Here is a 27,260-nt window from a genome sequence, read left to right as displayed (position 1 = left end):
ACAGTGAAGCCAACTATCTGTTAGAACTATTCTAAAAGGTTTTTAATTAAAAGGCTGTTTTAGTATTTCCACTAGGTGTCAGTGTTGTCAAGGTATTAACATGTCTCTGTTGTCACAGATGGACAGGTCAGAATTAAAAGCAGATGTCCAAAAAATGAAAACAAAGAAAGACGACCAACTATCCAAAATATTTGTCAAATAATGGGTTGTGTAGTGGGATGAAGGCAGCAGATAACACACTCTCTGCTGCTGCAACATGGAAGGTGAAGAATGTGTAATACAGGGGCTATTTCTATTTGTTATCTGTTTGTTTATTTATTTTGTCAAATCATCTAGAACATCATAGTGTCTGTAAAACTGTGCGTGTGTTAATGTGTGTGTGTGTGTGTGTGTGTGTGTGAGTGCGTGCGTGCGTGCGTGCGTGCGTGTGTGTTTGCATATTTTTGACTGCTTTGCATAGGACATATCCAGGCATAAAAACAAATAATGATAAATCATGAAATCATGTGAATGGTTTTTTTTTTTTTATGAGAGGGACCAGCAGAATGTCTGGTAAATCTGGTGGTTTTAAGGTGGTCAGTTTTTATCAATCACACTCTTATGCCTGATAGAAGCCACCAAAACACCTGAATCTTATTACAGAGAAGTACAGCATGCAGCACCAGAGCACGTGCTGACTAATAAAGCCAGGTCTTATTGTTATTATTTTATCTGATGCCCCACCTTAATTTGTTTCACCCCTAACTTAATATGTAATATGATAATAAAAATATTTAAATTAAAAGATAGATAGATAGATAGATAGATAGATAGATAGATAGATAGATAGATAGATAGATAGATAGATAGATAGATAGATAGATAGAGTGTAATATGAAATAACTCTGATTAAAGAAGACAGTTGTAGGTGACAGTAACAGGTCTGTGGTGGGTTTGACAGACCAGTGGAGCAGACTGACAGGGAGGAGCTCCAGCCACAACAGCAGGGAGACCCTCCCAGCACTGTGGGAGGAAGCGGAAATAAACGTCGCAAAACCTTATGCTAGTAGCTAGATTTAGGCTCGTAGGACGGGGTGTAAGCGACACCAGACATACATCGTTTGTTGCCCCTCTAGAGGAAACAGGGAGTGGATAGTTACACGACAGGTTTTTGTTTGTTACGGTGGCAGCATTGAAACGGAATATCTCGAGTGGTGAGTTTTTACTGACGCTTTCTCTTTTCATAAAAGTTGTGTGCTGTTTCCTTTCACGACGCAGGCTAGTCAAGTTCAGTAACGTTAGCTGGGCTAACTGCCACTGAGCTAGCAACAACAGCTTGCGCTATGAAAAAAAAAAGAAGGTGTTTTCTTCCTTTTCACATTTGCCAACGTGAAGCTAGCCAGTAGGCCTCGAGCGTTGATAATCATCCGGGTGTTTGTTTTTAAACTGTCCACTTGTTTTGAGTAAAGTCATTGTTAATCTGGCCGTTGTGGTAAATTAGATTGGGTAAGTTTGATAACCACACTGCATCGCAGTTATTGTTACCCGACCGTTAGCCGGCATGCTAGCTCCAGCGTTCTAGAACACTGGGCGCAGTCTGTTTGCTGGAACGGAATCGATTCACTCGAACTCGCGTGAAAACGGTAAAAAAAATATAATATATATATATATAAATAGATAAATAAATAAACGCGGTCTGATGCTCAAAATGGCACATTGATAGATGTTGAAATCTAACATTATTTTGACAGAAAACAGTCACGAGAGGGTGATAAATTCTGGAGGATAATTGTAGGTCTCCCACCCTTCGGACTTCAGTTTCCCCTCTTCGTTACCTTCTCTTTAATATACTTGACACTGATGTGTTTTTTTGTTCGTTTGTTTTCAGTAAGGCTATAGTGGCCATGAGTTTGGTTGTTTGTATTACTGTAAACAATGGCTACGGTCACATTTTAGGACTGTCTTAGCTGACGTATGAACTGATTATTCGTGACGAGAGATGGATTGAATTTGAATAAAAAGCAAATAAAGTTTGTATGTGCAGATAATTTAACATGCGTTTGTTACTATAGCTGTTATCTGGGCGGCTGTCAGATTTAATGGCCTTATTACTCGCAGAGTTGAATTACCGTGAACTCATCAGAGCTGTACGGTAGCATATTAGCAAACAACTTAATGGGATAACGTAGCTTTATCCATTTAACTAAGCAACTGCAGGTTTAACCATTGTATCACTGTCAGCTCTGCTTAAGCAGGCTGCTGACTTTCCTCTGGTTGGCCCGGGTGGTTGGCTGTCAAGAGGGTATGTAGATAGTGTTGCTGATTGTGATTGGGAACTTTGCATCAATATGCTCGTGTCCTCAGATGAATGTTGCCCAGAGTAGTAGCAACAGGACACGAAGGCCTGAACCCCCTTTTCACATAGATTTGCCACTGGAGATTATCATTAGTACTTGTGTGCTATATTTTGGATATTGGATATTTTATGTTTTAAATGAGACTTCACAAAGTACAAACATTTGCCAAACTATCAACCTTTTCTTTTTTTAACAAACCATTTGAGTTAGTCTGATTGAGTATCACATTGTTTCTTGTTTACAGGTACCTTACTCTGACCTTTATGTGAGGTCTAAGCCCTAAAGGAACGGGTCATAGACGGGAGGAGAGACTCGGAGAGAAGCATCTGGCCACAGAAGCCTGGATACGTGTTTTTATTTTTTATTCAGTCCCTGAAACACACAACCACATCCAAGCAGTTTTGCAGCAAGCAGCAAGGACCATGGAGGCCATTGCCAAATACGATTTTAAAGCAACCGCTGATGATGAGCTTAGTTTCAAGCGTGGAGAAATCCTTAAAGTAAGTGACAGCTATTTGATCATTTGATGTTAGGGCTTGTCTGTATTACTCATAATTATGAAACGAAATACCTATTGCTGTAGGTTTATTTCCTGTTAAATTAATCATATCAGTCCTGTGTTAAATGAAAGTGCCATCAACAGTAATCTTATTTTGTTTAAAAAGAAAAAGAAGACAAAGACCTTTTAGGATTAGAATCATCCCCCAAATAAAACTACAGTGTTAAGACTGTATCTTACATTGAGATCAATAATTTCTTTTTCAGTTGTATTTAACATTGTCATGTGTTTGTTAAACATAAAGCAATTTTTTTTTTTTTTTAAAGAAAAAAGATCAGTCAACTTGGGCTATAGCCTAAAATTCAAAACACACTGCTGCATCATGTGATGGTGCACATGGTAATTAAGTGTGGCAACAGAACAACAAAATTTTAGGCCTAGATTCTGTGGCCCAGTGTATGATAGCAAAGTATTGTAAAGGAGCAGCGCTAATGTTACACTGCTGAAGGCATGGTGATTAAAAAGAGGCAAAAGCTGCAAGGTTTTTGTTTGGGTTCTGTTCCATTATGAGCTATTTAAAGTCTTCTGTGTGAAACCCCAGGCATGTCTATATCCTCAGGCATGAGAAGCTTATTCAAAGCCTTATACTTTGCTGTTGCACGAAAAGGGTTTATGTCATACTCTGACCTTGATGAAGAAGCTGAGATATTAGAAATTACATACTGCAGTTTTCCTACACAATGATTCTTGGATTTATATGCAATCATCCCAATCCTTGTGTTTGGAGTCAAAGTCATGATTGGCAGGATGGAGAGGCGACAGCGCATAAAGATTAGGCAAATACTCAGTTTAAAACTACCTTTTGATAATGCATGACTTGATCTTTGATCAACACAATATATTGTTTTTGTGGGCAACATCTGCTTTTCCTTGACATACAGGTAGAGGGTTTTTGGCTCCACAGTCACTTAAGGGATCAATAGTGACTTTTAAATAAATACCCACCATGTAGTTTTACTGCTGTCTTCCTCACACAGAATCTGAAGGGCGTTCTGCTTTTTAGTCCATGTGACATGGCACCGCCCATGTGCTAGTGATGTGGGTAGTGTGCAAGACTGCGTCACGGCAGTTTGCATCAATATAATGAAATACCTTGATTTTATACTGTCTTATAATATGCAGTGTATATATGATATAAAAGTCAGTTGGTGTGGATGAGTCGACTGTTCTATCAGGGGATGAGTGCTGTTTTTTTTTTCCCCCAGAATAAGAGATTTAAGAAGTGAGTTTTGAAAAGACTTCTTATCTCACCAGGGGGGCCTAGAGGGAGGGAAAAAGAGACAGCCCAGGAAACACTGAGCTAAATATGAGTGCTTATTAAATTTGCATATGAGAGGAGAAGGTACTGTATTTTTCCTCTCATTTCTATAGCCAGCTGTCTTGTTGGAAAACCTCAAGCTTTTTACGAGATGGCAGAGTTCCAGCCCAAATGTTAATGGGAAATACCACAGATTTTTTTCCTTTAATTGACATCATTAGAGATGAGATGTGCCTTTTGGTGCCTGGGTAATTTAGACAAAACTGAATATTGGTGAAATATGTTGAATTTTCTACTTATCTTTGCTACATTTGAAAGCCTAAATTGTACTTCTTAGTTCCCCATATATTTAGCATGTTGTTGCTCTCAATTCTTGTTTTTTTCCTTCATTGTATAATGCTTTTAGCTTTTAGCTCTGTTCCCCAAACCCTCTGTGTGTCTGCCTACATAAACAGCATGAGGAGGATGTTAAGTGAGGCCATTTTACATTAATGACTAAAAACAAACTAAAACATTTTTCATTCTTCTTAATTTTTCAGATTCAATCTTATTTTATGTGTGTGTCGACTTTGGCACAATGCCTGAGGTTGAACAAAAACTGCGATGCAATATAAATGATTTTGTAATTTCACATTTTAATCATCTCATGTTATATATCATGTAGCTCAACCCAAGCTGGCTTACTTTGTTAACAGATACAGTCAATGCCACTCTGCATTTGGAAAATGTATGACTTTGATGCCCACTGCTACACCAGTGTTTCCAATTTATTGATTTATTTGTGGTTGCCAACCACAATATCGACATCGACTGCTTCACATTGATTTTTTTTTTTTTTTTACTGTTTTAAATGGGTAAAATCTTATTTTATTGTAGAGCTGTATGCAGCACATTGATTCACTCAACCCCTCCTTGCCCTCCTTCTCTCTCTCTCTCTCTCTCTCTCTCTCTCTCTCTCTCTCTCTCTCTCTCTCTCTCTCTCTCTCTCTCACACAAACACATTGAGAAAAGACCCATCTGCCATAGTCGGGCTGGCCATCAGGAGCATTGGGAGTAATCCTGCAGCAGTGGTGGGCTGGTGGACGGTTATAAAATGTTTGTGTCCACCAGACACAAAAATTTGCTCTGTGTGCCTGTCATGCGAGGTGCGCATGAAGGCGAGCTGGACTGATTGTCACTGACCAATCACAATAAGTAATCAACCCTCAGCGACCCAATCCGAGTTGATGAGGATTGTTATTTGTTTTACACACCGTGAAGCAATGGTATTGTTCAGTTATATGTTAAAGTCAAAGTACTTGGCAATTAAAATGTTTGCAGTGGAGTGCCGTATATACAAATACCCCCACCCCCCCACCGCTGTCAGCTTCCACCTCAAGTCAAATCTAATTCTGTTGTAAACACTGCTACACATAATGGCTTTCAAATAGATATTCATATATCCAGACCTAACATATTTGACCTCGCTGGTGGGTACTGTAAGTGCACAAACTTTCAAAGCTACAAAACGCTTTGCAGGTTATTTCTGCCCGGAGAAAGAAACTGAAATGGGGAAGGAAAGCCTGCATCAGTGTTGCCTCCAGCACTGTCCACATTTCATCTGAATCATTTGTTGGCTGCTTTGCCCATAGGACCGGTTCACTTTTTTAGACTGAATGAAGTGGCATGATGTTTGTCAGAGACCATCCCCCTCTCCATTTCTTTGATCTTCTTTATCCTGTTTTCCTCTCTTGTTCCTCTTCACAGTACTCATACATTAGTCTCAAGTCTGAATGCTTCCCCTCGGGTAATTTCTGAGAAACAAGATGGAACAAGCTCCTGTCACTCACTGAAACGTACTGCTGCAAAGGTGGACTTGTATTAAATGTTATTTAGAAAGGGATTATAAGGCTACTTTTGAAGATCATACTGTCAGCAGTGGTATTTGCTTTATCGATCACAGGATATCAATAATTTTTTTTTTGTATATGTTGCAAAAAATGGCAAAAGAAGAGTTGTTTAAAAGAAGAGAGAAAATGTAACATTTTTGCAAGTTTAAAAAAGGCTTTCCAAAGAATTGATGATGAGCTTGTGTAATTTTAGCATAGCTATACCCTAAAGTGGTCAGTGGTTGGCCTAGTTTTAGCAGTGTGTTTTGTCTAGTGTGGTTGCTAAACATTTTGTGTGATGCTTTATCTGCCCTGTTTAGTTGCCCCAAAGAAATAAGTACTAAATAATGCTGCAGCACTTTGGTCTCTCTTGCTTACTGTCTCACTTTGCTCTTTGCACTCTGCTTTTTAGTCCAGTTGGATATTTGGTTACATAACAGTTGTTCAAACATCAGTAATACTAAACTAAATTCCCCTCTCAATTGGCAACATAACTATGAATAAAAGAACACACTCAAGAAACGTATTTTCACCGTGTCAGTTTACATCTGATGTACATGTTGCTTTACCTGATGCTGTACAACATGCAAGACACAAGCATTTGGAGTAGTAGTATCTAAAAGAAAACTTCTCTGAGGTGGAGGGTGATGATTGTGGCCTCTTTGCCTCCATCACCACTGCTATCTGTCTGCTGATACTAATACTAAGCAGCTCTGCTCTTAGGACAAAGGGTCCCTCTCATGAGGGAGCAGGCCCGTGTTAAGGCTTTGCTTGTATGTAGCATCCTTCTCACCATTTCCAGTATCGCTGGGAGATGGTGGCTGTGTTGCTATGAAAATCTGTTTGGTTTTTTTTCAGTTTTCACTTTTTCATTCACAACATCAACATCGCACTTCTGAATGTTTACAATATGTGAATGGTAATTTGTTGTAGATACAAAATTCATCTGTGGCAAAAACAGATGAAAGGAAAAACCAATGTGTCTTGGTGCACTTAGCGGTTATGATCAGCATCAGCAGTACAGTTACTTACAGTTTGAGTGACTCAGTAGAAATCACTGTGTTGAAGGCCAAATATTAGGGAGCTCCAGCTCTGGCTTAATGCCACACTGCCACAAAGCAGTTTTCCTCCTTGTTTCAATTGCTTTTAGAACAGGCCTTTTATGCAAGTATTTATCTAATGGTCTGCCACTAAGGGGATGAAAAGGATGTTTTAGGGACATCAAATCCTGTCGTGTTGACCTATTTAATCATTATGAGAAGTGTGCATGCCACCTTAGATCACTTTCATAATACCCATGTAGGTGTGAGATCACAAACGGGACAGGATTAAGCATCCCACTCATATTTAATGTAGTGTGAGAATTTCCCTAATATTCAGATCTCCAATTTCTGAGTTCTGTAAATTGATGCTAAATCTTTGAGGAGAAAACTGTGATCCCTCTGAGAATTCAATTTGGTTTTGTTTTGGTCGTCTTTGAATGAGTGTTTCTTTTTTACTTTGAATGTGAGCTATTGCTATTTTTCCACTACACATTTGTTGTGCTTTGCCTGCTTTAATTAATAATGTGTGTAACAACACTAATGGGCATCAATTACAGTGAAGGAACGCTAATACTGTCTAATGTCACCAAGATCTTTAATAATTGGGTTCCATAACTGTCAGCCAGCTAGCAGGCACTGTGTCACTGTGACTCACACAGCTGGTTGTTGAGACCAGGCTCGACTTCAAATTTGCAGCCTTGAGTCATACTCCAACATTTAGTTCTCTCATTTACCAGTTCGTGAGTAGTGAAGCACACTGTCACAGTATAACAGAGGCGCCAACCCCTCTAGACTTTCTTCATTTGACAGATGCTAATCATGTCAGAGCCAGTAATGGTTAATACAGTATATCTGTTATAATCAGGTGTGTATTTTTACTCTACATATTGCTTTTGCTCCTTATCAGTACATGGCACACAGAGCTGTTGCAACTACCTTCCTGTTTTATCTTTGCAGACAGATTCAAGTTGTAACTGTTTTAACTTCTTTCCTATAATGAATCTAGAGACGGATGTGTTGTCTGATTCTTAAATGTCGAATACAGACATAAGAACGTTTGACAGCACTGAAGCAAGAGCTTATATGTAAAACATCTCACAGTACCAATGTGCAGAGTGTGGGCCCATGACAAATTTACATAATGCAGAGTAGTTCAGTTTCACAGTGTGATTTCCCATGATGCATAGACAAAAAAGGGGAAGGTGGAGGGTGGTTACCAGTAATCGTTAGAGGAGCTATGTATAAATCTAACCTTGTGCTGTGATATTTGAAGTTTTATGTAGCTTTTTTTTCTTTTTCTTTTTTTTTTTTTTTTTACAGCTAATGCTTCCTTGGTCTTAATTAGATAGTTCCCCTTCAGAAGTTGTGATTGTACAATGAGGCCCACACACGCACATCTTTTATCGTTACCACTCGAAACACTCTCGGGGTTGAAGATGACCTGTAATCATGGCAGTTGAACAGATCAGGATGACAGTGTAAAAATCAATAGGGGGTAAATCATCATCATTCATCATTTCCACAACTGTGGGAGAAGAAGAAGTTATATCGCTTTATGTAGTTTCAGTCCATCCATATGATTGTGATGGCCGCCCCAGAGTATGCTTCTGCTGCTGTAGCCTATCTTGTCTTGTCTTATTTTGTACATTTTCTGTGTCAGAAAGCAGATCTAGAGGCAAAGCAGCAGGCATGTGCAGACCACAGTAGAGGGTGGCCATTGCCCTGAGCACTGAGCACTTGTTCTCATTTCCTCCTTAAATAAATAAAGATTAACAGCCCTGCAAGCTGGTAGAATTAGCTCCTGTCAGCAGATCTTTGAACTCTGTCCGTGTAGTGTAGTGTAAGATCTGCCTCTCCACCTTGCAACTTCTGCAAACTCTTGTCTGCAGATTCATAGCACTTGTTATTTAAACTCTGCTTAAGTCCTGCTCACTATGTCAATATTATACTACAGCCATTAATGTAATAGTACGCCATAAAACTGTAATTTAAAGTCACCCCAGGAATTGAATGAGAGCTTGCCAATAGATCGCCAACAGTGCTTAAGGCTTTTGTGGAGAACATTAAGACGCTCCGTGATCATTATTGGAGCCAAATGTCAGCTCACAAAAGAGAAGATGAAAGCTATTATTACACTGAGAAATAAAAAAAACTATCTGAGGTGCCTTTGAATGAGTCTAAATAGTAACATGTCCATTCAGACTTTTGACAAGCAGGGCTGGTAGTTTGTGTAGAAGAAAAACGTGGTGAAGAGGCTTTCATTTCCAAGGAAATATTAGAAACGGAGTGCTACAGAATGAGCTGTGTTTTTACCAAATTAAATTTCTAGTTTAGCTGAAAATTTTCTACATTTTGGGCTGCTTACATTACAGCATTAACATTTGAACCCTTGGTTTCACCTGAATGTGAACGAAATTCACAAAAAGAGTATTTACTTCGAGAAAGACAGAATTGCAGTCACCACCCACCCATCCATCCTGCTGCCCCAAAACATTATGAATCTTCTTAGCATATGTGGTGAAGTTGTCTTGTCTGTCCCAGCAGCAGCGTGTCCGTGTGTGCTTACATTAACGCTACAGCATAGCTGTTTTCACATCCTGTTTGATGTCGTCTTCCAACCCCCAGCAACTTCCTGTGTCTCCAGTTAACTCCAGCAACTCTACAGCCTGCACCTACCACACTACAACACTGAAGTCACACAGAGAAGCACGAGCACAGTCCTTTCTGACACAGTTAGAACTTCCCTGCACTAAGAATTCATTATTTTTACAGTAAGCCTATGACAGACATCTTGTAACTCTGCAGGGGCTCTGCTGTAGAGGAGGAGAGAGCTTTTAGCCGGCTACTTCAACACTTTCTCTCAAGGCCCTCCACCCCACCCCTGATTAATGGCTCCCTCATCGCCTATTAGTGCTTAGAGTATTGATTTCCCTTCCCCATCCACTCGACCACTGAAGAGAGGAAGAGTGGTATCAGCGCTGCCTTGTGATGAATGTCTTGAAAATCCAAACCTTACTCGAAAGACTCATAAGCCGTCATTAGAGCCTGAGCTCCAAACCCAGATCCAAATCCCACTATTTGATTCTTTTTCTTTCCAAACACACGAAGTTCAAGTCAGCTGTGGTTTTCTGCAGATTTTTTGGCCATCTCTGTGAAGTAGCGGTGCAGTTGACTGTGGAGCTGAAAGGTCAATAAATCGCTGCTACGTTGCTCATTGTGCAGTTTTTTGATAAAGTTGAGACTCCCCCTACTTACACTGCCAACGGCCTTGTAGGGTCTCACTGGAGTCCAAGAGACTGTGCGTGCTCACATTTGAATAGGAGCAGACTATTTTCTAATTAAGTGCAGAATCTCTGGAGAGAAAGCTTGGATAAGTAAATTATTCTGACTCTGCTTTTCTCTCTTCTCTTCTCTTTCGTGTAATTAAAACTGTGACCTTATTAATATAAGAAAACCTTTTTTCCAGAGGTTTGCTATGACATATAACCATAGGGCATGTGGTTCACGATGTAGGTATTAAGGACATACTCTGTTAATTGTGCTGTAGAATACAATTTATTAACATATTGAATGCAGCATTATTTACTAGGAATTGCATTAGTTGATGCTTAATATCATGAACATGTAAGTTCTTTTAATCACCAGGAGCATTATTGAGGATCCATAAGCACAATCAGCTGTTGCTCTTCAAATACCAAAATGGTTGAAATGGTGATGTTGTTTTCGTGAGGGTGTCGTCGTTCCCTGTGTGTGACTAGTGGAGACACCAGCATGAAGAGAGCACACAAAACACACACCAGTCAAGACTTTAATTGAATAGTTCAGCTGAATCATGGCATTAATGTTAATTGTCTACAGTTGATTACACTTGATGGCAACAGTTATTATTTCAGCCAGTGAAATCCTCGCTTGCCTCTTTCACCTATTAAAACTTGGGGCAACAATGCTAACGCCAGACAGGAAACTGTCATAATGTGATGTGCGAGGGAGACTAATGTAAATATTGCAAAACACATCCATCCAGCTTTGAGGTAAAAGATGGACTTTCAAGTGACTGAATTTGACTGAAACAAACCAGGAATCGGGTACAGGTGTTGCTTTCTCTCTTTACACAACTTGTGCTTTAAAATGATTTTAGTAAAACACTGGTTGCCAAAAACATGAGAGCTAAGTGGGCAGACATGTGGTCTACTTCACAACAGCAGTGTTAGGGTTGGCAAACTTTTTCTGCTTGTGACACCACCACCTGCATGCTGCTGTTTGCAGCAGCAATGGACAGAGATGTGGCAACTGCAAATATTGCCTTAGCTTGTTTAATGGAGGGAAGTGTGTTTGCATTAACCTTTTCTGCCTTTCTCCCTTTTCGTCGTCGTCGGCCCATTTTGTGTGTTGGTGTATTTGAGGTAACTGCTTCAAGTCAACATATGGCAACAGGCCTAGCAGGCTGACACTGATTTGTCCCAGCAACTACCCACTCTGGCCTAATAGCTGCCCAACTGGGCAAGGTTTAATATGTCAGCACTCACGCCTGTGCTGAAGCTGAAACCCACTCTCTTAAATTGATACTCTCTCTCTCTCCCTCTATTTCTGTTCTTTGCTCGCTCACAAGTTGCCAGAGCAGTCAGTGTCTGTGCTCAAGAACAGCCTGTAGACTTTATGCAAAGAGTAGAAGCAGTACAGGTGCCATTACGGCGCTTGACAGATCATTTGGCGGTGTGTAGTCGACATGCAGCGGTGTCTGAAATCGCACCTTAGTTCACTCAAACACTACTCCCTATGTGATATACACTAAATAGTTTGCTCAATCGTAAGCAATATAGTGAAAATTCATATCGTAACATCGTTACCGTTCCTGGTGACTAATCAACCTTACAGGTGATGCACGCAATTCTGGTATGTTTCACTGCTCATGTCCTGGCTGCAGGGGTGGACAATAGTGTGCTTTTTACATCAAACCTGGCCCGTAACTGTCAACTCAATCCTAGTTGCCCTAGATACAGATTACCACATTAAGAGCTGTTGTGACGATGCTCCTAAATGCTTTATTTTGTTGCTGGCTCCTAACTCTTTCCTAATCGTTGATGATGGTGCACATGTACCTCTAATGATGAAGGGAACCATAGACACACTCTAATTCTGTAATCCACTGCAGGCAAGCTGTGTAACTCATTTAATCAGCCATCTAAAGCAGGAATTAGGACGGCTCGGGTGTCTTTGATCACCACCCCTGGACATAAAAATCCCAATTGATGTCACTCTGATTAACTCCATGTCATCTCAATGTGTTTTTCACACGGTTACCAACTGAAAGATGCAGGTACATCTAATGGGTACAAAAAAAAAGAAGAAAAGAAGCTGCGAGCGTGGGAATGAAAAGACAACTTTCCCTCTCAGTGGATTGATGGCATTTAGCTAGCCAGCTACCGCAGATGGAGGACAGTGCACTCTGCAGAATAAAACATAGCTAGTTTGGCTGCTCTGAAAAAGAGATGCCCTCATTTTATGTTATTTGCCCTTGAGGAGTTTTCCTAAGCTGATCACAAGGAGTGTGATTCTTCAAAGTGGTCCTCTGTCTTCTTCTTTCGCTCTCTCCCTCTTTCTCTCTCACAGCTTCTGTCGCTTTCTCTCGCTTTTGCTATTCATCCCTCTTGATCTGTCTTCTGTCACTGTTTGTGTCTTGTTTTTCGCTCTCTTCTTCTTCTTCTTCTTCTCGCTCCCTCTGCTTCTTTCCTCACTGCTCTAACTCTCTGTAGCAGGGTGTTGAGTCAGAGAGCTGTAATTAGGTCTCTCTCCTTCTCATCCCCACCATCACTCCCTCCTGATGTGCCATGAAGACACTGACAGCTGTATTTAAACCAAACGTTATCATTCCCTCTCTTGTGGCTTTTTTTTTTTCCTCAGCTCAGCTTTAGTTCCTACTCTGCACGGCATACGAGCGAGGAACAGTGTAAAAGTGGGCAAAGACTGATTTGACTAATGTTTATTACATTATAAAAACAAAACATGTTTGATACGGGTCATAGTGATCTATATTCCATGACATGGTAGATCATCAACTTCAGGCCTCGTATTGGATGTCAGTGTTGTATTGTTGGTTCATTCCTTCAATAACAGCTGGTAAAACTCGCACTAGCATCAGACAGCATCAAGCCCATTCTTAATGCAATACAACTGTTGTTCCTAAATACACACAATCGTCTAAGCTGTCACATCTGTTGACTGCACAACAGATTTTGTCGCTTTTTTTTTTTTTTAAAGCTGGAGTCATTAGAGGGCATTGCCAACATAAACAGCACCGAGAAGTCAAGCTGTGAAAAACAACATCATGATGTAAGAGAAGATCCTGCCCCCAGTTGCTGGAGTCAAATTGACACTGAGGGGAGAAAGGAGTGGGGCTAAACCAAACTTACACTTCTACTGTTAGAGTTTTCCACCCGTCTGGTTCTGCTGGTGGCTTCATCATCAGGCATCATGATTTGTTGTTCAGTTTTCATGAGATGGTCTTTTTTTTTATTTTTATCTTATCAACAACACACTAACTTGTTGTATCCTCCATCACCAACATTTGCATCCTGGTTACATTAGTCCAAAGGCTGTTGGAGACTACATACAATACTCTTTGTCTTGTTTGTAATCATTGATCACGCTTTGGAGCTAAAACAATTTGGCAATTAATCAATAACGAATCAGTAACTAGTTTGTAGGTTTTTTTGTTTTGTTTTTAAGCAGAAAACCTACAAGACGTCTGCTAACAAGTGCTCAAAAATGAATAATTGTTGTTTTCTCAGTCTTTTCTTAGTCTTTCATAGTAAATTGAATATATATGGTTGGACTGATATCAGACATGAGATATGATATCAGCTTATTACAGATATTTTAACTAGAACACTTGACAAGCTGATTTTTCAACTATAAAATGCCCCACTTAGTGTGTGGTGTGTATTTGGTGGTGGTGTGAAGAAAATCTGTGTCAAAGTTGTTTGTTAAAAACATGTTATCAACTATCATCATTATCATTTTCAAATCAAGAAAATACAAAGTTCACTATTCAGTGTATTTATGCCTCCAACGGTGGGGGTGTTATTACTGTATTACCTCAAGTTTGAACATGGCTTCTGTATAAGAGTCGGTGCACTTGCCATAATCAGCTTCTTTTGCTTTGTGTCCAACATTGATTTTATTCACTGGGCCGGAGGTACAATGTGTGTTTGAAGCTACAGTTGCTGCTCTATAAGAGAGGCTCACCATGTGGTAATGGCCTGGAGCATTATTTTAATTACAAGTGTTACAAGCCTTCATTTGCCTGAATCCATTGTAATCTCTTCCTCTGTTTCTCTCTGCATCAGCGTGGCACTCATTGCCGCCCTGTCTCCGGCCTGGCCTGATCTAAGTCTGAAGCCTCCCTGCTGGGAGCAAAAGAGGTCAAACTCATGTTGACGGCTTTTTGTTTTGCTAAACAAAGCAAAAAAAAAACAGACTTGTCTGTGTTTTCACACCCCATCTCATCACACCCCCAAACCTTCTGTGATTTTTAAATCTGTCTCTCGCTTGCACTTATTTATCTTTTAGATGAGTAAATGCTCCGTCAGGGTTTTTAAAATTATTACACCCACATAACCCGTCTTCTCTAAAGCCTCGATCCCACAGTCTCTGCATACTGTCCTAGACACTGCACTGTTTAGGGGGTGAATCAGTTTGTCCCCATGCCTCTTCAGGGGTCACCACTGCTGCCAACGTGTCAGAATACCAGGCCTCAAATGCCATTCCTGCAGGACAGCCAGACAGTTGGCATACACACACACACACACGCATAGATGTGCACACATTAACAAGCAAATTTTATGTTGCCTTGCAAATATGTTGCCCTATTGAGTTACAAAGGACCACTTCCTTATCCGATCTTTCTGATTCTGTGGAATTGTGATTAGTATTATGTAACACAAACCAAATTTGTTCTTCTTGGTTAAGAACTGAGGGTGAGGGCAGAAACTGAGTCTTCCATTTCAGACCCGTGGTTCTCTTTGGGTTTCTTCAAATGTGTACTTCCTCTCTCTTGCCAGTGGCTGACTGCGTTTTGCATATTTGCAGGTACACTCTTGTAACTGATAATTTTCTGTGGTCTGATTAGATAACGGAGCACTGTTTGATGTTGTCATGGTTCCCGTCTGGTGAACAAATAAACGGCTCCATTAAAATTGGCAGACCCAACACGCTTCGTCCTCTGAGGGTCTGATGAAGCTTTAGCTTGTCTATCTTTCTATCTGGCTGACCTGCCGCACGCTCAGATTAACTCACACTCAAGGGTAATCCCTGCTCCTGATTTATTGCAATCCCGTATGGACGGTGCAGACGTGGTTTATTTAGCATCTTGTTTTCTCTGCCCCCACTGTCCGTCTCACTGTGTACCTCACTGTTATCACCACTTTCTACCTCCATCTTGTGTTTAGTAAGCCGATCCTATGTACACCTTGTGCAATAATCACCTATTGAATGTGGTTATTTCTTTTAGCAACATACTTATTTTGATACCAAGGATTTTCTTTGTGATATTCAGTTTTAAGTGTCCAGGAAAAGTAAGGATTTCAATCTAATCTCTTTGTGGTTGTTACCTACACCCCTTCCAGTCAATATAGCTTGGTAAGAGTTGTGGATCTATGTCTTGTAAGAATGACAGCTACCCATGTTTAATGGCAGCCATGGGTTTGTGAATGGAAGTGCTATGTCTAATATTTACGTATGTGAGAGAAAGAGAAAGAAAGGGGGAGGAGGGAGTCTGCAGTGGCAGCTGTGGAGGAGATAATCTCTTGCCGGGACCATAGCCTCTCAAATAGAAACTCCTACAACTATTGTGGCTCAATCAGATTAAAAAGACAAAACAAAAAAAAAAAAACCTCAGAGAGAGTGAGGGAATGCCTGTCATCCACAGAAGTGTGATAGCACAATGCTGGCTCAGCTTGGAACAGAGAGACAGAGCTCAGTCAAACACAATGCTGCAGTTGTCTCCTCTGTATTGTTTAAAAAAAAAAAAACTGCCAGCCAAGCAAATATTTTATTTCTGCTTTTCCTCATGGGCTGCCATTCTTTCAGTTTTTAGAGCCACCAGAAGCATTTATGGGTCGATCTTTGAAGGTCTTATCTGAGAAAATGTCTAGTTATAGCTAAAAAGATAATGACTTAAAAAAAAATTAAATAAACTCGAAAAATTGGTCACCACAGGTTTCAGTCCTGTTTGAAGACGTGTTTGACATTTTGTGAAATTCACTTATTCACTCATTCGAGTTAGGTGATACGTTCCTGTATGGTAAATATGAAGCTGCAGCTAGCAGCCATTAGCTTAGCTTTTTTAGGAGTCTCCTGGTTGCCTGGCAACTCCTTAGAAACACAGTCTGGCACATGATCCGCTGTGAAACAGCAAAGTGTTGTTTTTACCCTGGGGATTTTTTATATTCAACCAACGAGGTATAGAGTGTTGATTAGTGAGCTGTGGATGTGCTGATGGGCAGATTCTGATCCAGGCCTGACGACTGTGGCTTTATGTTTAACAGACAGATATTGGAGTGTTATTGATCTTCCCATCTGACTTTGCACCGGAAAGCTAATAAGCATATTTTTTATTTTTAAAACCACTACAATACTGTTAATAATGGACACAGTGCTGGAAAAACAACGTGTAGGTGATTCCGCCAGAGTAGTGATTCCTCTTATCTTTTCTAATCCTTACACTGCATCATTAGACTGGTGGTTGGTTATACTACAGCACCGCACCACAGCTTTTTTTTCTGTGGTTACAGAATTGCAGGCTGTGGTCAGTGGTGCTAGGTGACAGTGGCAAAGAAGCTATTCAGCCCAACCCTGTGCTGACATTTAAAGGAAGTGAGGAAACTTTCTCTGTAACTGCAGCTGTTTGTTTTACCAAATATGACAGAGGAGCTGTTCCAGTTATTGGCTGTCTCATTGTTCAGACTGAGGCCTGTCTTTTAGGAAAATTAAACATGATGATTCCAACTGTTAAAGTTGCGGAAGGCGGGTTGCCCAATTCCATGTGGGTATAAATACAAGGAATTACATTTTCATGTCCATGTTTATTTTTCTGGCTGAAAAAGCCCAGACTTGAAATGTGATGTGAAGCAGGATCTTTTATATACAGTGTGATTCTTGGTCTAGTTATTGACAACTTGACAGTTTGAGTTCTGGTCATAACAGTAGCTACTAAGTTCTGTTTTGTGTAAAAGATGATAAAATAGTTTTTTTTTATTGCTTGTAGAGATCTAACAGCATGTAACTTTTTATAAAGCTGTTTCAACAAAACTTCAAATATCTAGATAGCCTGATTGTCCTGCTCTACATTTGCTGGAAATGAAGTCTGGAGTTAATGTACCCACAAGTTTATTTTTCTTGGATGGGTTTTACTTGTTTATTTAAGGGAGCCTTAGGAGCCGTGCAACACTTTGCTGTGTTGTCAGTTGAGTCATTGAGACACGCTCATCCCACAGCAACTAAACCGTGTATATGAACATGCTCCACCAAAGATGTTTTATTTGGACATCAGCTGCGCTTTACGGTGCACTTTAAATTGTAGGTTAACAGAAAAAGCAAACAAAAAGTAAAATGTAATCAGTATTTGGAGATACTGACTAATTTTACTCTGATATCTTCATCAGACACTGACTAATTAGACCCCCCCCCCCCCCCCCCCCCCCTGTACAAACAGTGGCTTGTTTTTGAAACTCCTGGAAAATTCACTTAAGCATCTTAGCAATTCAAATAAGCTCAGGCGTACAGTATATTGCAGCACCTGCTGTGCTCTATTATTAACTTTGGTTGTAGACTGGGTATTTATTTAAGGTTACTCAAGTTCACGGGGACCAGTGACACATTATGCTCTCTGCAAGACACGCTGTCCTTCTCAATGATACAATGCATTAGAATGAGGTGAACTGTGTGTTGTATTAACTATAGGGACATTAATATTACTTTTATTGTACTGATCAACACTGCAGGAGCTGCTAGGGTTTGAAGGGCACTTGAGCGTCGTGGATGTTTGCCAACAAGTGGGCTTGAGCCTCGGTCGTGAGGATGAACGACTGTCTCTCTGACTTCTTGGCAACTTCACCACCTACAACACTGTAGACGAGCACATGTTGTACTCCTACAGTATTTCTTTTCTTTTTCTGTTTGTTTTAAATTATCTCACCTACAACTGGTGAAAGTGGCACTGTCTTGTTCGTGTGTGTGCCAGAATAAATTTGGCTTCTGCATTCCCAGTGACTAACTGAACACAGCACCTCTTCCTTCAGATCAGCACTCCTAAAACACCCTGAGGGCAGGCACGCTGTGCTGTGAGCCTGATTCCCTGAATCTGTTTTACTCCAGCATACATAGATCAAGCAAATCAGTCACTCGCACCGTCACATGTTGCTCACGACTATGAGCCCAGGGCGCTGTTTTAGCATCTCAAAATTGGCTTTCGTATGAGACAGTAGTTAGTGCGGCAGCAACACATGCAAGACTTAATTAAATCAAACACTTGATCTGGTCACAAATGTGTGATATATGGAGAAAGCGAAGGCGGGGTCAGTTGGAGTTCACAGTATCAGTAATCTTAAGACTCTGACATGCTGCTCCCTCGTTTGGCTAATGGGCGGTCATTGGGTGTCTGCAGCCAACAATCACATACAGTTTTTGCTGTGTTGTTTGGCATGTTGGCACGAGTCTTCCCTTACCAATGGTGGTTTGGCTGATTGAACATGTTGAATCTGTGGAGGCAAGTTAGTAAAAGCAAGATCATTTACTGACACAATTTCCCGTCATCATATCTTCCACCTCTGCCCCCCTTTTTTTTGTGTTTTTTTTTTTTTTTTTAAAGCCATCATGGCTCTATGGATGGTATTTGCCATGAAATTTGATAGAGACATTTGTGGTCCCCTAAGGATGAATTTTAGTAACTTTGGTCCCCTGACCTTTCATCTAGTGCCATCATCAGATCATGGGCTGATGATGCCCGCGCAACTGTAAGCAGAGACCTGCATGTTGGCAGTCAGCTGGCCACAAGGACTCTCAGTGTTGGATCAGTCTGCCTTTGAAAGCGCTGGTTCTTAAAGGTTGGTTTGGTGTGTCAACATACAGCCCAGAGGCGGCTAAGGCCCTTTTGTTTGAGTCTTGGCTCAGACAGCACAGCATTGACTAGCATAAACACACTAACCCTCTCTGGCTCTTCCCGTCTCTCTGTGTATTACAGTTTACCCCAATATCTGTAAGTCCATTGTGCTACACACACATATAGAAACACCCCCCACCCCTATTTAGCTTTTTTGGTTCAAGGCCACTCCCTCATCCAGTCATGCTGGTCTTAGCAGCTGGAGAAGGCCAGGGACAGCTGGCATTCTGCAAGCTCCCTGGTGCAAATAGACCCCGGCCACTCACACTACACAGGGGCCAACTGGACAGCTGTCTTGGGCTGGGCTAGGGGAAAATGATCAATTTAAGGGGAGTGGAAGAGGGAGGCAAAGGAAAAAAAAATACAGTGATTTAGAAAATAGAAGGACATGGGAAAAAATGTTTGAGCCTGACGTGCATCAAGGATCAAAGGTGGTGAATGAATGGCGTTTTACAGACTTGGCTCAATTCTTCTGAGTAAAACTCGAGTCATTCTTCAAATCAGGATTCTGCCTGACTGGTGAGATTAATGCTCGCCCTGCTTTACTTGAAGCTGCTCAAAGAATCAACACAAGTGACAGCTTGGTTGTGTGACGTTATATCACATCCTCTTTCTGTTGCTTTATACTCTGCTGATCTGTGGTGGCTATAAGTTATCGAATAGGCTTTGACAGCTTTTTGCATAATTCAGACGGCGGCTGGATGACTCAGTGCTGTTGCACAGTTTTCATCTGAAATTCATACGTGTCAAGATGTTGCAGAAATGCAATAAGGATTTCACATTAGACATAGTGTATTACAAGGAAGAGTTGATTCGCTATTATTCTACCTTTTTGTTTTGATTTCAGAAACTCACCTATTAAAAGAAGTTGTGCTAGAAATGAATTTTCCAGAGCTTTAAACGGTTTCACGTGGCATTAACTTGAGACAGACATTTAAAAAATTGTTTTAATTTTTTTCTTGAATGGAGCAACACTCATTTGCACCTTTTTTGCATTGGTAAATCAGCTATTGTAGCGTGAAGGTTCATTTCCTTCAGCGCCGCACATCTTTCATCAGCAAACTCACACTCTTACAAAGAGTCGCATAACATATATGGACTCGGACACGGATGGATGATCCACTAGCCCAACACACCTGCACTGTGGCTCTGTCAGACTTGAATGCCCTCGCAGCTGTCCCTGTGTCACTGAGGCGTACCGAATGTCTGTAGCTAACGGTGCAGGTCGCATACAAACACATTTGTTCTTTAACCAATCGCAACCTTGTCTTTTGAAGTTGTGTTTGTGGCCTATTGTTCTCTTCTGCTATTGGTTTTTAAGTCGCCTAATATTTGCCAACCGGTTTTCCAGCATACAGGACATGCACCATCTGAAGTCACAGGAAATTAATTCAGTTACCGTAAAGCTAAATTTAGTATGGTGCCTGCTTTCCATTGTTGACACTGGTATGTGGCAGTAACCTGAACGACTTCTCTTTCTCTCTTCTTTGTCAACACCAGGTATTAAATGAAGAGTGTGATCAGAACTGGTACAAGGCAGAGCTAAATGGAAAAGACGGTTTCATCCCCAAGAATTACATAGAGATGAAAGCCCATCCGTAAGTATTGAGCACAAAGGTTTCTCTAATGTCACTTTTTTAATCCGTCTTTATGTATTTGTGAAAGTGTCTTTTTATATACATGTCATACACTATATGTTCTACTACTCACTTCTTTCTGGTCTTTCTCTTTTCTATGGAAAAAAAATGATTTGGTTGCGAACTACCAACCAGCACTGTCCTGTGTGAGTGTTAAAGCACTTTAGACAACGCCTGGCGAAATCCTTAGAGGACATAACCTCTGGACCTGTGCTCAGTGCCAGATTAGCTCTCTCTTTATTAATGTGCTTGAGGCCTCTTACGCTTAATTGAATATTGACCTTATTGCATCACTGCCAGGGAACTATCACGGCTATCTTTCTTTTTTTTTTCCAAGGGGAAAGTTATTGTATTGGGGTTTGTTTTTTTTTTGTTTTTTTTGTTCTATTACTGCTGCTGTGTTGTTGTTGTTGTTGTTGTTTCTGTGGCTTTTGTTCCAGTGAAACAATAATGCTCAAGTTTGTAGTCTTTATTCGATGTTAAAGGGGAATCAATATTCAGCTGGGCCTGATCGTACATCTCTGATAATCATTATAATGAAGCTTCTCAGGGGTTGTTACAGCTTCAGCACATTCGTACTGAGTGCAGTGTTTTCTATAAATGAACAGAAAGGTTGCGCTTACATTTTATCTGAATCACCTGTCACCAGTGAGAGTCTGTCTCGCGCAAGAGGTAGATTTCACCTCTCAATTTGATCATTTCTTTTATATTGCGTTCTCATCAGTGGTTTAGGAGTCATTTTCCTTCCTCCCACTTATTCCAACCACATCAAAGGGGACAGGAAAGGCTGTGCCATTTAGCAGGCTGTGCATGTGCAGGAGCTGACATTTCTACAAGAGAAAAAACAAGAGAAGATCTGTTAAGGTGCTTTCATGTGACCTGGCACTTAGCTAGTGCAGAAGGGCATTATGTTACAAGTAGAGTAATTTCAACACAGTTTTTTTTGAAGATATTTATAATATAACTGCACCCACTAAACTTTCATCCAGCACATAATAAGGTCATTGACTGTGTCTCCCCCCAACCCTAACCTTACACTCATCTCTGTCCAGGCTGGGACCAAACAACAAAACAACACCACCCACCTCCCTCTACTTGAGGCTTGTGTGCTTGGTTGTGGTTTTTCTTTTTAAAAAAACAAAACAAAACTGCATTATGTATTTGCTCATTATGAGCTGACAAACAGGCAGAGCAGCAGCGAAACACACTCATCACAACTAATCAAGCAACTCGTTCCAATTAGTGCGTTTATACTCAACTATTAAAAACGTATTATTGTGTTTTGATCTCTTTCTTGTGTGTATGTTAACATATTAGCAGAGTCAGAGGAAAAAAAATGTCAAATAGGGGTGTTGTCAAAACTTATCTGCTTTTTAATAGTAAAAGCTTTCAAATTTGATAGCCTGCTTTTATTGAGAAATAGCCTGCAGGTCATATTACCGGTAAGGCTAATTCCATCTTTGCCTTCAGTGGTTGCGAGAGGTTGTCTAATGTGTCGTGTTGCTGGTCCTGATAGGCTCAGTTGTAAAGCTCTGTGGAGCAGAGTTGCTGCCTCCTTGGACGTCATCAGTAAAGTAGTTTTTCGGGAAATGTGTTTTTTTGTCAGCCCACTTTTCAGTCTGATTTGAGTCAGACGAGTGTTGGTGCAGTAGAAAAATCTGGTGCGTTTCCATATGATGCAACATGTGCTGATAGTTTTTCTTTTTTTTTTTTTTGTTAGAAAGTAGGTTTCCTGTAAAATTGCGCTTGAAGGAAACCGTCCCACACAGTAATGGAGGAGATACAGTGGGTGATGGGGCCATGTTGTGGCAGGAGTTTGCCTTTGTCTCCCATTGTGGTGACAATGAAGTGCCACCCGAAAGCGCCAGGCACCCACACAACCCAGCAGACATGCACACATAGCTGTGCTATACAGCAGCGCACAATACAGCCTGGCTCTGCTCCAAGTCCTCTCTGTTTCCACACAGAGCCTTTCCCCAACAGCGACTGTGTTTCAGTGGCTGATGCTTAGGTCTGTGTGACAATCCAAGAGTAAGAGTGGTACAACAGGATGAAAGCATGGAGCACTCCACCTCACAGGGACAGAGTGTGACTGACATTAATCCCAGTCGTTTCCTTGGCTCCATTAATTGCTCCGCTATCACTTTTATCAAACAGGGAAAGAGATTCAGTGCGCAGGTTTGCTGTGCTGCCAGGCCCAGATACAAACCAGATTAAGAGTTGGCCATTTCATTATTGATTTTCACCTAGGCTACATGTAAAGGAGCCAAGATGTCATCTTTTGGCTGACTGTACTTTTTAATTATTTACACAAGTGAAGAGCTTCCACTCGCTTTCACTCGATGCTTTCTCTTCCATCTTTATCACTCACTTATTCTCTCTGTCAGGGCTTTCTCACTGATGTATTAGTAGCATATATGCATCTAAAAATAAATGCATGCCACTTAAAAGATAGATTATAAACTTGCCTGCTGTAATATTTAAGATTTTTTTTTTTTTTTTTTTTAAAGTTAATACTTCTCAACTTATAGATTTTGAAACACAGATGCTCTGGAGTTCACATTAGGAGAACTGTTAAACAAGTCTTTTTTTGCCACTATTACAAGGTAATGACCTCATCTGCTTCCTGGTATGCGGATGGTCACTGCAGCTTCAGAGGATTGTCCCAGGCTTGTGTAACTTTTTCCTAACTTCCTGGTGTGTGGATGGAAGGTTTATAGGGCTGAAGGACAGTCTGAGTTAATGCTCAACTACATCTAGTTCCTTGTATAATTTGGCTCTTTGACTGTCGCCCCTGGGTGGCTCGGTGGATCAGTGGTCAGCGCTGTCCTCACTGTTTTCTCCTCAGCTCAAAGCTCTCAGTCAGTCGGATGTGTGATATGTGCGTGATGTTTGTGTGATGTTCGCACCGTGTCCTCTCTGGGTTTCCTCACACTCTGTACAAATTTTCACACTGCTCATAGGTGAGAATGTGAGTGTCTGTGGTTGTTTATTGGTGTTAGCCAATGACCAGCGTTGAAAGCCTTCAACATGCTGCACAGCCCCCCCCCCCCACACACTGAGAACATTGAGCAACATAAAAGAAAGATGGACTGTCGTAGCACTGTCTGACACTTCTAAATCGCCAGACAGTGTTTCCCCTTCATTATACTCACTAAGAGTGTTTACAAAACCATCTAGTGTTCCTGTGGACTCCATTGACTCAGATCTCACCTGCACCTGTTCTGTTCGTCCTTCAGGTGGTTCTTCGGGAAGATTCCCCGCGCCAAAGCAGAGGAGATGCTAAACAAACAGAGGCACGATGGGGCCTTCCTCATCAGAGAGAGCGAGAGTGCACCAGGGGACTTCTCCCTCTCTGTGAAGTAAGTAGAACCGAACCGGTGTATCACTCAGAAAGAAAAACACAAAAAACATGACTCACACTCACACTGTTTTTTCTATAACATTAAACTTATATCACTGGACAGTTTCCACAACTGATCAGGTTCATAAGTTTCCATTCTCAGTGTGTCTGAGTCATTAGCACAGCCACTTCCTTATTCTCGTGAAGTCTCAGTGCTGCCCTCTGGTGACCAGTGTTTCTCTGAGTGTTGGAGATCAGCCCTGTGAGTACTTAGTTTTTTAGCTGACACAGACAGAGCTCATTTCCTCTTATTTGTCTGGCTCCAGTTTGACCTTCCCAAAAGCCTCATCAGTTCACAGCAGGTTACATGTAAAGTTGGTGCTAAGATATGGATCTTAATTACTGTCTGGACTGTCCTGGCTCCACTTAGGCAGCTAGTATTGAATGTCAGTCTGTTACTGGCATGACTGATTCATTTGACTAACACTTACCAGACTATCACAGACACACCTGTTTGATAAGTGAGGTGTGTGAGTGACCCACTGCAGTTATTTAAATCTGTGCACTGCCTCCCGTACAACTCCTGTCCTCATAGTTTTCTGTTTTCTGTGACCTTCTGCAGGTTTGGAAATGACGTCCAGCACTTCAAGGTTCTTCGTGATGGGGCTGGAAAGTATTTCCTATGGGTGGTGAAGTTTAACTCCCTCAACGAGCTGGTGGATTACCACCGCTCCACCTCAGTCTCCCGCAATCAGCAAATCTTTCTGCGAGACATAGAGCAGGTCCCCCAGGTAAGAAGTGACATCTGCAACACTGGGCAAAAAACCTAATGGTGAACGTATATAATCTATGTAGAGGTGAAGGATTGTTGAACTCGCCAGAACCACACATGCTCGTGTAGATGTTCTCCCTCCCTTCTCCCTCTGGTCTACATCACTGGTTGATGAGTGAAGTCCTGAACTCTGCAGAGCCAGAAAGAGCATGTTGGTTGTCAGCCTAACCGCACATGAACTTACTGTAGCAATGTTGTCTGCAGAAATACTCCCCCTGGTTTCTGGTGGTGGTTAAAAAGAAAGTAAATTGCTAACGCTTGAATTATGATGTGGGAGAAAGAGACTTTCCCTTAAGATTAAAAAAAAAAAAAAAAAAACCTCTATCATTCAGTGTGTTATCACATCTTCAATTAGACATCATTAAATAACACGCTTTTCTAACAGTCATTTACATATCACACTTTCATTTCCCAGAAATGTACATTACTCACATTCATTAGTTTAAGTTTAGTTAAATGTAATAAAACACATTTCTGTGACTGAAACATATCTTCAGTATATGTCCATAAATCCTGAGTGTTTAAGAAAAAAACGAAAAAGAGGAAAAGTTACAACATGAAGTGACTGATACAGATCCATTGTGTTATTCTTTGTGGTTTCATAGCAACACTGAGTCAGTAGGTTGATATTTGTGGTTATGACATTTATTTTTGCATTAATGTCACGCATAGTTGAACCAAGGATAATAAAAAAAAAAAAAAAATGGCTACTCTTCACTTTAAGTACGTAGCATTTATAAGCCATGTAATAAACATTTGATGTTAACACATTATAATGTAGTTATAAGCAGATAAAAGGACATTTAGGTTTTCATTAATGTACAGTCTTCCACTTCTCCTATGAAGACATAGTTTATGCTTTTACAACTTCATTTTGTTCTATATTATTATTGATCATCTGTCCATGCAACAGCCTCTGCTTATGGGTGTCTACAAAAGGAGATGTGGACAAATACATTGATAAACACTTATATATTTCTGTCTTATATCTTTTAGTAAGTGAACACATCTGACAGGTGTTTGGAGATCTAAACTAATGTAAATAAACAGGTTGGAGTGAGGTTTATTTCTGTAAATATTTAAAAATAACACACACACACACTGGCTCCTCCACCCATGCAGATTTATTTACAGCTGTGCTTTGATACGTGCGAGTCTGGACGTCAACATGAGCAAACAGTAGGAGGAAGAGGAAAGAGAGTATTTCTGAAATCACTTTGTTTGCGGCAAATTTGCAGCTTGCAGGTCAAGACAGGAAATGCAACCAAAAACCACTCCGAAAATAAAGAGATGAGAAGAAGTCGCAGGTGGAGCGGTGAGAGGGGAAGAGAGACGGTGATAGAGAGCTAACGAGAGAGGAAAGTCTGTGTATATATAAGAGAGATAGAAACTATAAAGGTTGTGATGATGTCATGTAGCAGGATGCAGCGCTGCTGTTTTAGTCTTCGAGGTTGACTACGATCGAGATTTGTGAGCAACCAGTGAAATTACTTTGGTTTCCTGATTGAAATTTCGTCAGGTTTTTGCCCCCTGTACGTTTGATATTAACCTTCATGTAATGAACGAAGCTGATTCTCTGAAGTGGACAATTGGTGAAACAATAGCAGACATGAAGAACAGCTACTCACAACATGCTTCAAAACCAAAGGAGTGAGTTTGATGACGTACATCGAGGTTTTGCGCAGGGACCCGTGTGATCGGTCAAATTTGCGGGAAAGTTGCGATGATTGCGACATTCTGGAGGGACTGATGATGTCACTTTAACCAAAGTCACCATCAAGTCAGAAATCAGTTGTGAACGTTTCACAGTTGTTATGTTTGTCGTGTCACTTTGCTAACCTGTTGTTCTCATCACTAACACGTCTTCTCCCTTTCTTTTGATCGCGCAGCATCCCACGTACGTGCAGGCGCTCTTTGACTTTGACCCCCAGGAGGAAGGAGAGCTGGGTTTCCGACGCGGCGACTTCATCCAAGTCCTCGACAACTCTGACCCCAACTGGTGGAAAGGAGGCTGCCACGGCCAAACGGGCATGTTCCCCCGCAACTACGTCACGCCTGTCAATCGGAACATGTAAACAGTCAGACCATGTAAACAAGAACAACAACAACCACAACACAGCAACCATCACCACCACCACCACCACAACCACCATCATCATCATCATCATCGTTCTTCATCAGCCCCCAATCCGACCCGACCCCACCCCTCCCCCCTTACCTCTCTCTC

General features: G+C 41.0%; 1 protein-coding gene across 1 annotated transcript; it reads left to right on the top strand.

The window, feature by feature from the left end:
* Window positions 1-1,031: 1,031 nt before the first annotated feature.
* Window positions 1,032-27,254, top strand: grb2b (growth factor receptor-bound protein 2b). The gene is made up of 6 exons (XM_023431600.2): window positions 1,032-1,193; window positions 2,581-2,836; window positions 20,722-20,819; window positions 24,098-24,220; window positions 24,824-24,992; window positions 26,923-27,254. The coding sequence occupies exons 2-6, from the start codon at window positions 2,759-2,761 to the stop codon at window positions 27,106-27,108; spliced, it is 654 nt and encodes a 217-aa protein (XP_023287368.1). The 5' UTR covers window positions 1,032-1,193; window positions 2,581-2,758; the 3' UTR covers window positions 27,109-27,254.
* The last annotated feature ends 6 nt before the right edge of the window (window positions 27,255-27,260 follow it).

The sequence above is a fragment of the Seriola lalandi genome, unplaced genomic scaffold (genome assembly GCF_002814215.2).
Source record: "Seriola lalandi dorsalis isolate HSWRI2012SDOR001 ecotype SW California unplaced genomic scaffold, Sedor1 jcf7180002054926, whole genome shotgun sequence".
NCBI lineage: Eukaryota > Metazoa > Chordata > Actinopteri > Carangiformes > Carangidae > Seriola > Seriola lalandi.
The sequence above is the reverse complement of the archived record's forward strand: the minus strand, read 5'-3'. Positions and strand labels throughout refer to the sequence as shown.